Source organism: Lissotriton vulgaris, chromosome 1_2, assembly GCF_964263255.1.
Source record: "Lissotriton vulgaris chromosome 1_2, aLisVul1.2, whole genome shotgun sequence".
In the NCBI taxonomy this organism is placed as follows: domain Eukaryota; kingdom Metazoa; phylum Chordata; class Amphibia; order Caudata; family Salamandridae; genus Lissotriton; species Lissotriton vulgaris.
In genome coordinates this window covers 323,965,765-323,982,887 of record NC_141686.1, presented here as the reverse complement: position 1 = coordinate 323,982,887, position 17,123 = coordinate 323,965,765, and the positions used below count along the sequence as shown (strand labels likewise).

The 17,123-nt window shown below is 47.3% G+C and overlaps 1 protein-coding gene across 4 annotated transcripts in view; it reads right to left on the bottom strand.

Annotated features, from left to right (window-relative positions):
- FTSJ3 (FtsJ RNA 2'-O-methyltransferase 3) overlaps window positions 1–17,123 on the bottom strand; it is a 109,668-nt gene that overhangs the window by 57,125 nt on the left and 35,420 nt on the right. For all 4 annotated transcript variants that reach the window (XM_086953396.1, XM_086953397.1, XM_086953399.1 and 1 more), the window contains exons 9-10: window positions 11,414–11,518; window positions 9,841–9,941 (exon numbers count right to left, since the gene is read on the bottom strand). In XM_086953396.1, coding sequence (XP_086809522.1) covers window positions 9,841–9,941; window positions 11,414–11,518 — 206 coding nt within the window. The remainder of the gene's footprint in view (window positions 1–9,840; window positions 9,942–11,413; window positions 11,519–17,123) is intronic.

Genomic DNA, 17,123 nt, shown 5'->3' with positions numbered 1-17,123 from the left:
ATCATTACGAACTCCACAGCACCAGAATCGTTGCACTGAAAACTGAGAATTTTGGTATCAAACTTCTCAGCACGTTAAACCCACACTGATGCCAGAGTGTGATTTAATGAAAAATGCACACAGAGGACATCTTAGAGATGCTCCCTGAAAAACAACCTACCACTAGTGTCCAGGCTAAGTGGCTGCCTTCAACTGCCACCACCAGACATGTTTCTGGACCCCTGGGTCGAGAGCCTGCTACTCTTGGGGGCCTGAAACAATGCACATCATGGGACGAGGTGCCAAGCCTCCTCCCCCAGGATGGGTAGGGTCCATGAAGGGGGGAGCTTCCAAAGGCTTGCCGCCTTTGTGAGGTTCCCCAGGCTTTCAGCAACTGGTCCCCACTGGTTCTGACCCCACTTTGGGTGACATGAATAGGAAGAGAAAGGAAGAAGGCAGCTACTGCGTAAAAAGCAAAGTGTTGGGCCTTTTTCTCAAACAATGCTTCATCATTGATCTGTCGCAAATCCAACTGGAAATTACTCCAACCCACCAGGCCCAAGAAATAAAACCAGTGTCTACCAGTTTAAGCCAGACAAAGTCTTGGGACCTGGCCTGGTGGTTATTGGAGGGCCATAATGCCCTTAAGGGGCTGTCGTAGGCAATCCTTGCAGAATAGTCCGGTCCTGAATGGTGTAGCGCTCGGTGCATTAACAGAGAGAACTTGAAAAGAATCCGTCTTTCCATGGCGAGCCAATGCAAATGACACAGATGCATGGTAATGGGCTCTTGTCTGGGAAGCCCAAGGGCAGCCGCGCCACCACATATTGAACAGTCTGAAGTGGTCTCAACAGGCTGGCATTCAGCGCATTGGCATAGTCCAACCTGGACATAACCAAAGCCAATATCACTCATCCTAGCGCCGGAAATGAGAGGAAATGCAGATTTTTTTTGCCATACGTAAAATGGCAAAACACAAGCACACCACCGAGATAATTTAGTTATGGAAATACATTTTATTATCAAATTTGATCCACAAGTTCTTTACAGAATCTACTTGGGTATCTGGTGGAGACGACCCTACAGGCCAGCAGGCATCAAACTTACGAATTGTGAATGGAAAGGGGTCCATTGTGGCCCTCCTCTGCAAACCATTTTGGATTCTGCTTTGGAATCACTTATTAACCAAGTGGTCCAGCAAATGTCAAGTCTTGTATCCCATCGCTCCCACCACCAATGTAGGAAGCTGGCTCTTTATGTGATAAATCAAGAATTTCATATACCGTGTAAAGAGTGCAGGGGTTTCCTTATGAGTGGACAGGGTTTGCTATGTCAATCCCAAAGTGGTCTACTAGGGGGTAGTGTGGTCGAGCAGCCTTAGGCTCAACTCAGAGGAGTGGAAGACATTTGCAAATACGTAAATGATCCATAAATGACACACAAGACTCAAGGAGGGGAGAGGAGTTGGCCTAACGGCTCGGGCGGTCAACCTTGAATTTGGGGAACTGGATTAGAGTCTCGGCAAGGACGCTGAACAGCCTGTGATTCTGGGCAAATCACCTAAACTCCCCGTGCCTAACAAAAATGAACGTGTCCTCATGTAACACAACTGGTGCTATGTTAAGCGCTCCGATACCAGATACCTTTTGGTCAAGTTCGCCCTATATAAAACTCCATAAATTTTTTTTTTTTTAAAGTAGGAGATCCACACCAATTCATAAAAATAGGCAAGCACACAGGAGGCATCGTGATCGCTCTAGCGAAGGTTCTAGGATGGGTGTGGAGAATCAGACTCAAGATCAAAAGCAAGAAGACTGCGACAGTGATTATTTGTAATCACCGTCTCCTACTTTGCTTCTTCTGCCCTGGCATGTGTTACACCCTCAGCCAGTGTTGGGCCCATGGTTTTAGAATTTTAGATGTAATGAAAGATAATTTCTTTTAGCCACCGTCAATGGCCTATACCGTTTTAAAACTTTTTAACCCCCCCAAAATTGTGTACGTTTTTTTTAAACTAAAAACAAATTTGATTGTCTTGTGGAAGAAGTGTGGCGCCGCGACTAGGGCGACTGACTCCGGAATCTGGGGATCACAGTTCGATCCCCGGCACCGGCAGCAGATTAGCCCAGCACCATGTGACTCTGGGCAATAGCTTGCTTAATCTTCCCGACGGCCCTCAGCGCCTAGAGACCCTTACGGGTGATTGTGCGCTTTACAAATGTGGATTATTATTATTTTTTAATGTATTATCATCTTGTCACATAATGTCATTGTTAAGCTTTGGAGACTATGTATATATTGTTTTTTTCTTTTCTTTCTTCTTTTTTTGCGATGTTATATATTTATTGTCTTTCATGATCAGTACGGTCGAAAAAAGATTTAACAAATCAGAAAAATCAGAAAAATAGCAAGTATCTTTATATATGTTTTGGCATCAGAGAAAGACCACTCGGGTAAGTACATTTTGAAATATATAGTCTTTTCACATTAAAAAGTGGACAGTGCAATTTCTGAGTTCTGCAACGCTATTCTATGGAAGGAAGAACGAGTTCTGCAAACTGGTATAGTACAGCTACTTACAAGACCAATCTCCAGGAGTTAAGATGATGGTGGGCAAGGTCCAAGACAGCACCAACAGTGCACCACCAGCAACACGAGGATGGCCGGGTGCAGGGTACAAAACAGAGCCGGGAGCCCAGTCACTGCAACAAGAGGCTGCAGGTTCTGGCTGGAAAGCCAGTCAAGGTGAACCAACGGAGGGGGGAGGGATTCACGGGTTCCGATGCTCGAAGACGTAGGGACACCTGGGGTCCTCTTCTCACCGAGTGCGATGGATGTAGAGGTGTCTTTAGGCGAAGCGTCTATGGGTGCCGGGTTAACTTCCCAGGAGCAGTTGCGGGCGAATGTGCCTGAGTGCAGAGGCAGCAGGCGACGTTGGGGAGTCCACGAGGGGGTGAAACCACGATGGACTCAAGCTCCGGACGCCTGGGGGAACTTGTTGACACGAGTGGCTCACTTCAACTCAGGCTTGAGTCGACAGGAGCAGTGGTGGCTTCAGGTGCAAGGTGTTAGCGGTGCCAGAGGCCTCAGTCTTCTTTTTTTGAGTTTCTGCAAGGAACAACTCTGCTATTCTTCAGGAGGTCTTAGTCTTTAATAAAGGCAGGAAGTCCTCCCAGGATTTGGAGGCCCACAGCTGCAGGATAAGTAATGTTTGGCACAGGTTCAACAGAGAACGACAGACAGGACAGCAGGGCTGGGGCCAAATCAGGTGCTCTCTTCAGTCTTCTGCGGCTCTTCGTGTCCTTCGTAGGTTGTCAGGGTCTGCTTCTCTGGTGCCAGGTGCTACCCTAAATACTGAATTTAGGGGGGTGTTAGGGCATAGGCCGCATAACCCTCTCCCAGAATTAGTAAGTATGCCATCCCAAAGGTGGCTACTTTAGAAAAATTGTGTCCAGTTCACTGAAGCCCACCTTAGGGGTGGCACTAGCCTGGAGGTGGCACACGTACCTGTTTAGCTAATTTTCCCACCTGTCCAGGGGCCAAGGGTGGTCCTGGACAAAGGGGGGTGGCTTCCTCTCCTTGAGGGGAGCCAGATTTGTATTTCAAAGGCAGCTGCTCTTTAAAGCTTGCCATCTTAGGAAGTCCCATCAGCAGGTCATCCCGTGGGAGGGGGTGTTACACCCTCTTCCCAGATAGGCTTCTGGGTCTCCTGGGAACAAACAGCTCTCACCCTAGGAGGTTAGATCAGCATTTTGGGAGGCAGGCCTGAAGAAGCCTGTCAGGAAGAACACCAGAGGCTGGTAGGTTTTCAGGGGACAACTCTAGGGTACACTCTGGGCACATGTATTGGTAAATCCAACACTGCAATCAGTGTGGGTCTATCAATACAAGATACCGACGATCCCTATTTTCAGTGAAGCCATCGTGAAGCTGGGGAACTCGTTTTCATCAGTGTCCAGCACTTTTTAAAACGGTTTCTGTGGTCACTTGTACTGGCAGTAAAAAGACTGACCAGCACAGGGGCATATCTGTTCATGCAGGTGTGGCCTCACGTAATATTCTGCACCCTGCCAGGGGGCTGTCAGGTCTGATGCAGGGGTGACCTACACATTACATGCAGTTTAAGGACATGGCACACAGAAATGTATGAGATGTCGTGTTTTTACCTTTGTCTGCACCAAGACACGCAGCCTGCAATGGCAGCTTTGCATGAGTTTGGGGAGGGGTCCTTTGGGGTGCCAAAATTCGTGCTGCAGCCCCTTAGAGACCCTCTTTAGTACCTTAGGACCCAGGGAACCATTTACTAGGGACTTACATGGGGGGGCTAAAGGTTTTGGGAAAGAGCTTCGGCACTGGGGACTTGGTTGGTAGGAATCTGGTGCACGTTCAGTCGAAATCCCATCATTTACTAGGCAAAAAGTGGGGTTGACCATGTCAAAAAGGGGCAATTTCCTGGAACAAAATTGTGCCCGAGATCTCAGCTCCTTACCAACGTGTAGGTAGCCATCCTTCAAGTGGGGTGAAAATATCTAGCTATGGACGCCATGCCAGCAGGTGTCTGAGCCAACACTAGGGTTTCAGCCACCAGATTCAAGAACGCTAAAACTGAGCTACTGCTGTGGATTGTGAAACTACAACCCCCAGGATGATGGGTACTGGGGCCAAACTGCTAGACTATAATACCAAGAACACGTGAAGTTTCATCAAATGCAGTTAGACGATAAATTGGTTTGTTTTAATCATACACATGTGTTACATTATGTAATGATGTATAAAGGGAACTGCTAACAAAAGGCTGCTTCCTAGCACTATGCTTAGACTGCCTGAAAAAGGCTGGGGTGAGCAATCATTTACAGGGGACACATCTGAGTTTTAGGTAAGTATGGGCGGAAAATTCGTTCCGCACGCGAATTTTCCGTGATTTCGCGATCCGCGCGAAATCGCGGCAAAATCCACAAATTTGTGAGTGGGACGACTTTTGCTCACGAAGCACTTACAGGGTTACAGCAGGTGCTCAAGTTGAAGCTAATTTCTTTGTAACCATTTACAAAATGGTTACAAAGAAATTTACTTCAACTTGGGCACCTGCTGTAACCCTGTAAGTGCTTCGTGAGCGGCGCCTCCTTGCCTAATTGCAACTATTCTCTTACCCTGCTCTGACCCTCGAAGCAGGGTCAGAGAATAGTTACAAGTAGACAACGAGGCACCTGCAGGAAGCACTTACAGATATAGATAAAGCAGATGCCTGAGTTGAAGGTCAAATTCAGTAACTCCTTAATCAGCCCAAAAAAAATGTGCGCTTTGTCGAGGCTGGGCAGGTGTGTGTTCTACCCATATCTACCGTCCATAATTAGCTATGATGCTTGGAGACCTTTGCATCCTTGACTTTCATGAGCTCTATCCCCGCGCAGTTCCTGTGACCACGAGCTTCTTTCTCCTTATCTGCTGCTCTGATCGGTGCCTGTCCTTTTATACACACAAGAGGCATGAGAACTCGCATAGAAGCCCCCCCGTTTCACCCCCTCACACACACTAGCGGTGGTGCAAAATCGCAAAAATATCCGCAAATTTGTGGCAAAATCCGCGAATTCGCAGATTTGCGAATTCGCGAACCGCTGATTCGCAAAATGTGCCCATACTTAAGTTTTAGGTTGCGGAAACTGACAGGAACCCATATTCGAAGCACAGAAATAGAGAGGATGAGTCCTGCCCACCCTGGATAAGCAACGCCAGAAACTTGTAGGAGAATGTAACTTGCTGAGTGAGGAATTCTGCTGACTGACACCGCTGCACCACTTACTTCGAAAACCGGCAAGCATTTCCATAAAAAGACTTGCCAAGTGCCTTATATCATATGTGTTTTTGGAAAGGTAACTGGCTGTACAAATTCAGTACTGGAGCAATGTGATCAACAAGCATTGGCAAAGCCAATAGGTCATGCATATATGAGCTATTGGCTTTCGCAATGTTTTGCAATCCTGCTGTCCAGCAGCGCAGATGCTTTACAGTGTGACTAAAACCAATTTAAGAAAGCGTAACGAAGCAGCCAGAGCGAAAACACTTTTTTTTTTTTAAAGTACATTGTCGCTGGATGCATCATAGTCCTTTTCTGTTATTTGTTCCATGCTACACAGCACTGCTGTAGATTAACAAGTGGGCTGGCAAAGGGGAAAGGAAGGCACATTTGCGCCCTCCGCGTAATTACAAGTAAAGAGGTGATATTAATCGTTCACTGCTCAAGAAACGACAGAAGCAGCACATGTCAAGCAGTGAATGTGAAAGCACAAACAATCTATTAGAACCTCACCCCTTCACTTTATTTTCAAAGTTTGATATAGCACGAACTTGGATCAAAGGCATCAAAGAGCTGTCCCAGCGAGGTCGGTCAGGCAGAGAGACAACACTTAGACAAAGGAGCGAGGATGCAAAATAGTATTTGGGCCTCACCAATTTCTGTAGGATGGGGTATCCACCTGTCAAGCGGCGCTTGACAAGTGCTCAAAACACGCCCCAATACCTCTTCTGGCAGCAGAATCACTCAAAGAAAGATAAAATGGCTTTACGAAGTGTGGCAGCAACTTTGGTACATTTGATAACCGAAGATACCTGGAAGTCTCTCTCCAAACGTCTTCCGCAGGACCTATGCAAGTGATTTATGTGAAAGTAAATCCACCCGCCTTAACGCAGGCGCCAAGTACAGCTTCATCTATCAACAGCAATGACAGACTCAAGTGTAATTTGGGCAGAATTCAGAAATAAAACCACCTTGTTCCTGAAATATCGTGAACTACAATTTACTGCTGTAAGCAGTCGCAGGAAGGGAACCCTACAGGTCTGCTGGTTTTCCAACTCACAACGCGTGCAGTTTTTATGAATTTTGTTCCTCAACTGATCATATTTAATGTGGGTGTCTCTCCTCAGATTTCTAAGTCGTCCATGCCCCTTTGACCATAAGGAGGAGCCTGATGCTCAACCCAACTGCTGTCGAAGGGGAGTATTGAGGTGCGAGTAGAAATCTCTTTTCATCCTGGTAAGGTCGATCTAGCCTGTTGATCAGACACTGCGGCAACAGGAAGTCTATAGTTACTAGTACGTTCTCAGAGAATCACTCATATTCTCAGACCTAATCAATGGAGTTGAGGCTGAAGGCTCAAGAGTTGAGGGCTCTTGCTGTTAAGTGCTCACCATCATCTAATACACGAGGACCTGCAAACACTCAAAGCAGAAACTACAAAATACTTCAAAAACGAAGCAGACTGCAGACCTCGAAGGTTCATGCTTTTGCAAAGCGCAAATAAACCAAAAGATAAACTTAAAAATACTGAAGCGGGGAAAAAAAATTAATCAAGTCTTCACAGTGCAGTTGTAACTGAAACACTGGCTGAAGACAGGATAGACGTGCACTGAGAAGAACTAGGGACCCATGAAAAAAACAATACACTTCAAATGCTGAAAACTCATAAAAACAAACTACACAACAAACAAGCATTGGCAATATTCATAGGCCTGGCTTACAACAGAGCTCCTCTTGAGTTACAGGTCAGTTCAGGTAGTCAATAGCTCAGTCACTCTAACACATCCTTACATTCACTCATCCATTCAGCCTTCCACTGAGCTTTTCTTGCATCCATCCACAATAAAACATATGCATACTCAACAAGGGTATACAAGGCAAAATGCTACTCCATAAACACGAAAAGCATGTGTGTGCAGTTACAAATAAGTTAGAAATTACACACATCAGCGAGCAGCCATCTTGAAATGGCATGATATAGACTGATTCACAAAGGAACCAATATAAAATGGGTGATGTGTTTCCAATTGAAAAAAACAATACACTACAAATGCTGAAAACTCATAAAACAACAAACTACACAACAAACAAGCATTGGCAATATTCATAGGCCTGGCTTACAACAGAGCTCCTCTTGAGTTACAGGTCAGTTCAGGTAGTCAATAGCTCAGTCACTAACACATCCTTACATTCACTCATCCATTCAGCCTTCTGAGCTTTTCTTGCATCCATCCACAATAAAACATATGCATACTCAACAAGGGTATACAAGGCAAAATGCTACTCCATAAACATGAAAAGCATGTGTGTGCAGTTACAAATAAGTGAAAAATTACACACATCAGCGAGCAGCCATCTTGAAATGGCATGATATAGACTGATTCACAAAGGAACCAATATAAAATGGGTGATGTGTTTCCAATTGAAAAAAACAATACACTACAAATGCTGAAAACTCATAAAACAACAAACTACACAACAAACAAGCATTGGCAATATTAATAGGCCTGGCTTACAACAGAGCTCCTCTTGAGTTACAGGTCAGTTCAGGTAGTCAATAGCTCAGTCACTAACACATCCTTACATTCACTCATCCATTCAGCCTTCTGAGCTTTTCTTGCATCCATCCACAATAAAACATATGCATACTCAACAAGGGTATACAAGGCAAAATGCTACTCCATAAACATGAAAAGCATGTGTGTGCAGTTACAAATAAGTGAAAAATTACACACATCAGCGAGCAGCCATCTTGAAATGGCATGATATAGACTGATTCACAAAGGAACCAATATAAAATGGGTGATGTGTTTCCAATTGTGGCTGTCATTTTACAACCATAAAACAATGATACTGTCAACGACACTGATTATATGGTAGCATGGTTTAGAAGCAGTGTCCATGCAGGGTGAGATGCGCTGCAAATTAAATGAATAGTAAACAAGTGGCCTGGTAGCGGTATCTAGAGAGCTTTTGAGCACTTTCCAAAAATATTTTAAAAACAAATAGAAATAAAGAAAACAACCCTTGGCAAGCCTAATAGGTCGGGGATTGCCTATATGAACATTTCGGCAATCCCGCAAAAATGAAAAAGAATACAGAGAAAGAAAACAAGCACTGGCAAAGCCAATAGGTCAGGTATTGCATATATAAGCTTTTTAGCACTCCCAAAAAATATTTGAAAAAATGAGAGATAAAACAAGCACTGTCACAGCCAAGAGGTCTCGCCTATACGAGAGCTGCTGGATTTGACAGTGTTTAAGCAATATTGTACAGAGGCATGCTGCGTTTCTGCACATATACATGTTAGAAATAGAGCGCAGGTCATCGTGCTTGATTTGTATCATTTAGCCAGGCTGCCTTTACAGCGCGACTAAAAGACATTGGCAGAGCCAAAAGCTCTTGAATAGGTGAGACCTTAGCCAATGCTTGATTCTTTCTTAAATCTTGCAACTGGATAATCACCCCCCCCCCCAGGGGGGGGGGATTAGCTGCACTATATAAATACTGCTTGACCGACTGATTCATCTAATAAGCAGATGCTGCCATTGCAGCTCCTTTAATTCTACATCGTCCCCTAAAGTCACCCATCTGCTCATTAGAGATGCAGTATTTTCTGATTAGCATAGTAGCTAAATGCATCGGGCTAGCAACTGGTTATTAGAAGCTGAACCGGGGTGATTGGTAAGGGAAGGGCTGTTCCTTTACAGTTTTACATTCTGTTCAGTGTACCAATTAAGGGATGTTTATGGGTTAACCTGTCACCCTAGCTGTCTCAAGATGGTGCTGGGGGATCCTTTACCCCCCAAACTGAAATTCCCTCCAAGAAGGAGCGTTTACACACTTGTGGAACCACAAACCCAAATGCGTGACTTACAAGAACCTGCCCACCCAGCCATGTAGTGCAGATGCTTTTACTTCTGGGCTTTGCTGAGGCTTGGTAACAGTCCATATGAAGGTAAGCAGGGCGTGCAGCAACAGAATGTATTACTTTACTGAATATCAAAAGGAGTATTGTCCGAATGATCCTCTCGGCCGCACTCGCAGAGTCCATGAAGTCATCTTACCTGAGCTCCTTTCGACCCAGCACTCTAATGTCTTTGCAGCACTCTCGCACGTCTGCTGTTGTAGCCGAGTGCCGCTCCAGTTCCGGGTTATCCAATGTGATCTGACGCAAAAGAAGAACAGAACAGTTTAAACGTCTTGGGAGCTTCAATCTAACTACCTTCTGCACAAAGAAACTTCCCAGACAGTGAGCAAATTAAGAACGTTACGTGTCAGTAAATCCGTCTACCCGCTGCCACTTTGTCTTCGGACCATTTCATTAACAGAATCTAAGACTAACCTCTTGTGTACAGCGCGGGGTAAAGTTTGAACTCAGCCGGTGAATTTGTGCATGGTGCAAATTTCACAAAACTCTTTTTAAGGCTGCCAAATGTTTAACCAAAAGGCGGGTTTGTGGCATTGTTTTCCTGCCTTCTGTACAATTTTCATAGGCTCAGCTTTTTATTCAATAAAAGCTTGAAGGTTATTTTAGCGCGGACACAGTTAAAGGTTACATAGTTGTGTTTACATTGAAAGCAAAAATAGATTCTAATGAGAATTATTTTGTTAACGACAATAGCTTATTTTTGTTGTAGTCTTAACTCACTATTGCAGGCAATTAGCCTCTTATGCTTAAACCATGATTAGTTTACTTTTTTGAAGATTTTCTGTGATTTACTTCTAGTTTCAGTTGCAAACCTTACAAGAGAACCTGGGCCAGCTGCTAAAATGAGTTAAGACGGCTGCATCTGCATTTTAGTTAAGTGTCATTTACGTGGTTTGTGTTGTGTCTTATCCACTATATGGCTTTTGAATGCAACATTAGTTACACCAAAGCGGGGAGTGCCTGCCTAATGCATCTTTTACTGCCATGGTCTGCATTATTCCACATTCTGTTTGTATAGCTGCATGCCAGGTCCCTTCTTTACACAGACACTGGGCGGTGCTATCCTAAGTTAATAGTCTGCGTTACAAGTACCTGGACTTGAAGCCAAACTTAGGAGCTGTTCAAACCCAGGGACGGTTCTAACTCCTCTACGATTCAGCGCTGCTTTTACTTAAGCCAGCGTTTGAGGCTGTGTCCATTTTGTCTACAACATACACATTCCCTACATAGATGAAACGGATGAAAATCGGAGGCAATGAAGTACTAGCCAGCATGCCCGAGTCTGCTCTGCATACCCATATGGAGACAGATTCTTCATGGGCACGGTATATGAATAGAGGTATCTGGCACTCACTGCGTCTCATTCCAATCCCTGCTCTAGAACTAAACTCTAGGTTACAGAAGTGAAGCGTCGACCTCACTAGCCTGGCGGCAACAGCCTGACCTTGTGTCAGATTCACCTCACTAGCCTGGCGGCAACAGCCTGACCTTGTGTCAGATTCACCTCACTAGCCTTGCGGCAACAGCCTCACCTTGTGTCAGATTCACCTCACTAGCCATGCGGCAACAGCCTGATCTTCTGGCAGGTTCACCTCAACAGCCTGATCTTGTGGATGCAGACTTACCTCAATAACATTCGCACATCAGACCACCTGTTTGATGCAGCATCGCCTCACAGTAACCGAATGGCCTCATAAGGGCGAACTCACCTCGCTAGCCTTGGAGAGAAAGTCCACTGCATTCTCTGCCTTCAGGAACTCCATGAGCGTAAAGCGGTGATAAAGGGTGAGGTCGCCATCCGCGTAGCCCTCGGCCTAGGACACAAGAGAAGAAGGGGACAGGGTGAGGGCAGGAAGGAATTTAAAGGAAAGAGATGAGGTGACTGTGGGTGAATAATGGAGTCAGAGTAAAGAAGTGGCGCAATTTAGGGTAAAAACAGAGGTGCAAAGGAGCATAGCTAAAATAAGGCAGAAGGCAAGTGAAAGGAAGAGAGACAGGGTGAGAAGTATCAGGGAAGGAATGAGGAGGGGTGCTAAAGGGCATGAGAGGGAAAGAGTGAATATCAGAGATCCTTCTCACACACCGACTGCTCACTCACACAAACTAATGTGATATTCCAGCACAGACTTGCCTATCTTAGAACCTCCAGTCACGCTTCCAAATGATCACACGCAGTGGTCCATGAATCATCCGAAGGTATAGCACTCTTCCTTTTCGCAGAGGCTGCACGCACTTTGTAGCCATCCCTTCATGGATGTTTCTTATTGGAGTTTATTTACTGTGAGGAAATGGGTTGTAATTTGTGGTGTGGTTGTGGTGTGGTTGAGCGGTCTCGCCCTGCAATACACTTACTAACCCCTTAAGGATCAGTAGGTTTCAGCTTTAAAACCCTCAGCTCCGCCCTCAGTAGCCATGGCACTGAGCAGCCAGGCTTACACAGAGGAACAAGTGTTAAGCATTTAACCCCTTGAGTACTCGTGACGGAACCGTCTCGGCTCCCGGCCAGCGCGCTGCTCCGGCCCGGAGCCCAGCGTCCTTGGGAGGCCCCCCGCGACGTACACGCTCCATAATTGTGGCGGAGGGTGTGGGGCACCTGCAGGGCTACCCAGATCGCTGCTTGTGCCGGTGGAGCGGCGATTGCTGAGTGCTCCTGATCCCCGCCGAGGACCCAACATGGCGGCCGCCCGTTGCCAGCTCGGGCTGTAGAGCAGCGGGGAGGAGGAGCGGAGACCGGGGACGAGTCGGACGGGCGCTGTGCACCCGAACCGTGCGTGGGGCACCTGCCGCAGGTCCGCGGTGAGCATTGCTTGTCTGAGAAGCTCACTCGGCTGAACCTGTCCCCCGCTACATCGGACCCTCGGAGGCTGGAGGTGAGGGGGAGGGAGGGTGGAGTCGCTGCCCTGGGAAACATCGGAGTGGAGTCCCTAGTCGAGCAGCGAGACGAGAGGGAAACACACAGCGCCGTCGGGTGTGACGGAAGGGGCTGCGGCACAAGGGCTCAGAGCACCCCGCAGGCAAGAGCGGTGATTCCTCCTCTGCTCGGGTGACCCCCTGCGTCCCCCCCCCACCGGCTGCCACCGGGACCCTGGGAGCAGGTCTCCGGTGCCTACAGTTCACGATTGCCCCCCGCCCCACATCAGAGGATTCCCACAGCCTTGAGGGCAGTGGAGGGGCTCGGGGACGCTGTTTGATGCACCAGGAAACCGCGGAGATTCGGGGGCGGCAGTGGACGAGGCCCCCCCCCCCACTAACTAACTGACGGGTTGCTACACAAAAAAAGGTCATACATCTGGAACTGAGCACTAACGGACGGGCTGCTACACAAAAAAGATACTTCTCTTGACCATCGCTTGTACTTTGACACAACCCTTTGTTCAAAATGGCGGGGTGCTAAAAAGAAAGGCAATAAATCACCGCCTGTGCCTTCAGATGCCCACGAGGCCCCTGCAAGATAAGACTCCCTCAAGGCAACTCAGGAACTGGGCTAGCTTGAAAACGAAACTGCCCTCCCTGCTCACAAAGCCACAATAATAAAAAGAGGACTACTGTCTCTTCTCCTCATATGGGGCGGCCATCTTTGCCTAGTCTCTCTCTCGGGTGGATAGCCGGGGTTTACACTCATGTGTTTACACCATTTTCTGGATAGAATGTCTACCTTCTTATATGGCAATACTATATCTCTAGTTGTATTATGTTCACTAGTAACTCCGTCATGACTTCAAACAAAGTAGTTGTAAAGGGACAGCTGAAATTCCAGGAGCCTAGTCCCGACAGGTCGACGATTTCGAAGGGCTGGAAGAGGTCCCCCGCTACACGGTGGAGGAGGGCACTGGACATTCCAGGAGCCTAGTCCCGACAGCTCGACGACTTCGGAGGGCTTGAAGTGGTCCCCCGCTACACGGCGGAGGAGGGCACTGGACATCGAATGCGGTCTTATTTAAAGCGCTCTGATAACCTATTCGGTTCAAGTTATTGAAATGTGCAACGTAACTGATTCTATGTAAACTGCTGTGTTAACATGTAACGAAACTTGTGCTATGTAAAGCGCTCTGATAACCTAATCGGTTCAAGTTCGCGCTATAGAAAACTCTAAAAATAAAAAATAAAATAAAACCACTTCGGCACGAGCCACGGATGCGCCGTGCTGGTGACCGAGTGGTTCCGTCAAGGCGCGGCCGCCCCGCCTACGCGGCGTCAATTTCGCGCCTGCGCTGCCGTTTTATTGAGCGGGCGGGGCAGAGACGGAACCATTCCATCATAAGCACAGCGCGCCCGTGGCTCGTGATGGAGTGGTTCCGTCTCTAGCATGGCAGCGCCGCACGGACCCCCTCCCCCCCCCAGCGCCGCGGCGGCATTACTGCCGTGGCCAAGGGGTTAAAGAGCACCAAAACAATTGAAGAAATTGACAGCACTCAAGAAATCAGACACCAATTTTTACAAATGAGTTGTATTTTTATAAGAATTTAGATAGGTAGACTTTATAAGCAATAGTAAAATCAATGCAATTTCACTCAACCACGAGCAAGCCTTGGCAAAGTCAACGAGTTGGACACTTACAAACTTTTTCAAAGAAAACTCAGATAAGTGTCAATGAGGTCGTAAAAAAAGAAGTCATTTGGGCGACCAACTCCAGCAGGCAGCTAGTCCGGGGGACCAGGAATTCCTCAAGAACAGTTCCCTTCACAGGGGAAGCATTCGTCCAGCAGTTACAGGCACTTTATCTGTGTAGCAATGGACTCCTATGGAGTGGTCCTGATGCAAGGGATGAAGGATGCTGAAGACGCTTTAAGGATGCGGTGGATGCGACGCGGTCGATGGGTCTTCTTGCAATGGATTCCTATGGAGTGGTCCTGATGCAAAGGATGAAGGATGCTGGAGATGCTCTGGATGCGACGCGGTCGATGGGTTTTCTTGCAATGGATTCCTATGGAGTGGTCCTGCTGCAAGGGATGAAGGATGCTGAAGATGCTCAAAGGATGCTGTGGATGTGACGCGGTCGATGGGTCTTCTTGCAATGGATTCATATAGAGTGGTCCTGATGCAAGGGATGAAGGATGCTGAAGATGCTCTGGATGCTGTGGATGTGACGCGGTCGATGGGTCTTCTTGCAATGGATTCCTATAGAGTGGTCCTGATGCAAGGGATGAAGGATGCTGAAGATGTTCAAGGATGCTGTGGATGCAACGCCGTCGATGGGTCTTCTTGCAATGGATTCTATAGAGTGGTCCTGATGCAAGGGATGAAGGATGCTGAAGATGCTCTGGATGCTGTGGATGTGACGCGGTCGATGGGTCTTCTTGCAATGGATTCCTATAGAGTGGTCCTGATGCAAGGGATGAAGGATGCTGAAGATGCTCTAAGGATGCGGCAGATGCGACACAGTGTATGGGGGTCTTCCTACATGTATTCCTCGGTCCACGAAGATGGTGAGGGTGTCTTGGTTGCAGGGTCGACATCCCACAAAGTCATATCCGGTCTGGCAGAAGTCCACTCGTCACTGGACTGCCAGTCGCCCGTTGTCGCAGTCACAGACTAATCCTTCTTAAGTTGATAACTCTCCTTCTGAGCGTTCCAGGGACTCTCCGACAGCACTCCCGGGCTCAGCAAACTTGGGTGCAACTCTGGGCATCAGTTCTTCGCGATGCACAGCAGCAGTGGTAGCAGCTTGAAGACTTTGGCTACCAACATGCTTATTTAGCGGTTTTGTCCCTGTGCTGCGAACAGGAGGCCAGTCTGCTTACCCATTGAGTTCTCTTGGTTTGACTGGGCTCTGGGGAGAACTTCTCCTTCAGCAGGATACCGCAGGCACAGTCTCTCCCTTCCCTAGCCACCAGGGGCAGTCCTAGTCAGTGCAGTCTCTTTGCTGTTTCAGCAGGGCAGTTATTCTTCATTTCTTCTTCCGAGTCAGTCAAGATCTGAGTGCCAGGGGTGCCCTATTTATCTTCAGAAAATGCCCTCAGGGTAGGATGCAGTTGGTAGCCAATGGGCTACCAGGTTCCCTCCCCCCTGATGACCACCTCCTGGAAGTGTGACATCTGTCTATCCCAGGATGCACCATTCTGCCCACTACCACAAAGACGAGACACCTCTCTCGACACTCAGAGGTTCCTACCCCACCCTCAGAGGTGTGGCTTCCAAGTGGCTACATGCCCCTGGAAACACAGGTTTGAAAACTGGCTTTTCCTTTCCTGGCCCCAGTGACAGCCTGTCTGCCTAAATAATAGCGCACCCCTCTCCCTTCAAAAGGAACCTACTCCATTAAAGCTCGCCTGTTGAGCTAAGACCTGTGTGGCTTCCTACAGGAAGGAGGTAACACCGGTCTTCTTACGCAGGCCCCTATTCTGTCCTGTCCTGGGAGCCGTTCGCATGTCTGCCCAGGAGGGCAGAAAGTTGTACACCTGGCTTGTGTTGCAGACATCAGTAAACCAGCACTGGAAACCTTGTACAAATAAAGTGGCGCCTTTGCCCACTAGTGACATTAGATTAGATTTGACCATTAAATTGGATTTAATGTACTGATTCATTCGATACCAAACAGTACCAACCTTAGTAGTCCCATTCAGAAGTTAGCAAAGCTGGGGTGCTACCCTGCAACTGGCCGATGAGGCTACAAGCCTTTCCACATTAAAAAAGATAATTTAGGGTTTTTACTGCTGGAACATATGTTGTTACTTCCCGGAAATCTTCATTACCCCCTCATAGGTCCTCCTCGTCCTAGTCATTATTATGAGGTGGCCCCGCCTCCCAATAGGCTTCTAACACGCTAGTCTGTTTTTTATGTTTTTATATAAGCCCTGTCCACCCGTCGCCATGCCTGCTAGTAACAAGCATTTACAATGCAATAGGTCTCGCAGCATTAAAGTTTGAGTTATTGGCATTGTGTATGACAATGCGTTGCATAAAATTTTTTGCAAACTTTGAATTGGTGAGCAGTGACAGTGTGTGCAAGAGTATGCTGTTCTTGAAAGCAGTGTGGTAGAGGTAGAGAGTGCAGGAATTTGGGTGACCTGAGCAATGTGGATGGGGTGAGATTACAGGAGTGAGTGTAACTCGACAAAATGTGTTTAATTGCATACCAGTGAGATATGGAAAGCTCTGATGATGCACCTCAGGCACGGGCTCACAGCTGTTATTCACACAGCTCTGATGATGCACCTCAGGCACGGGCTCACAGCTGTTATGATGCACCTCAGGCACGGGGCTGCCGGCAGTTATTATTCACACACCTCTGATGATGCACCTCAGGCACGGGGCTCACAGCTGTTATTATTCACACAGCTGTTATGATGCACCTCAGGCACGGGCTCACAGCTGTTATTATTCACACAGCTCTGATGATGCACCTCAGGCACGGGCTCACAGCTGTTATTATTCACACAGCTCTGATGATGCACCTCAGGCACGGGCTCACAGCTGTTA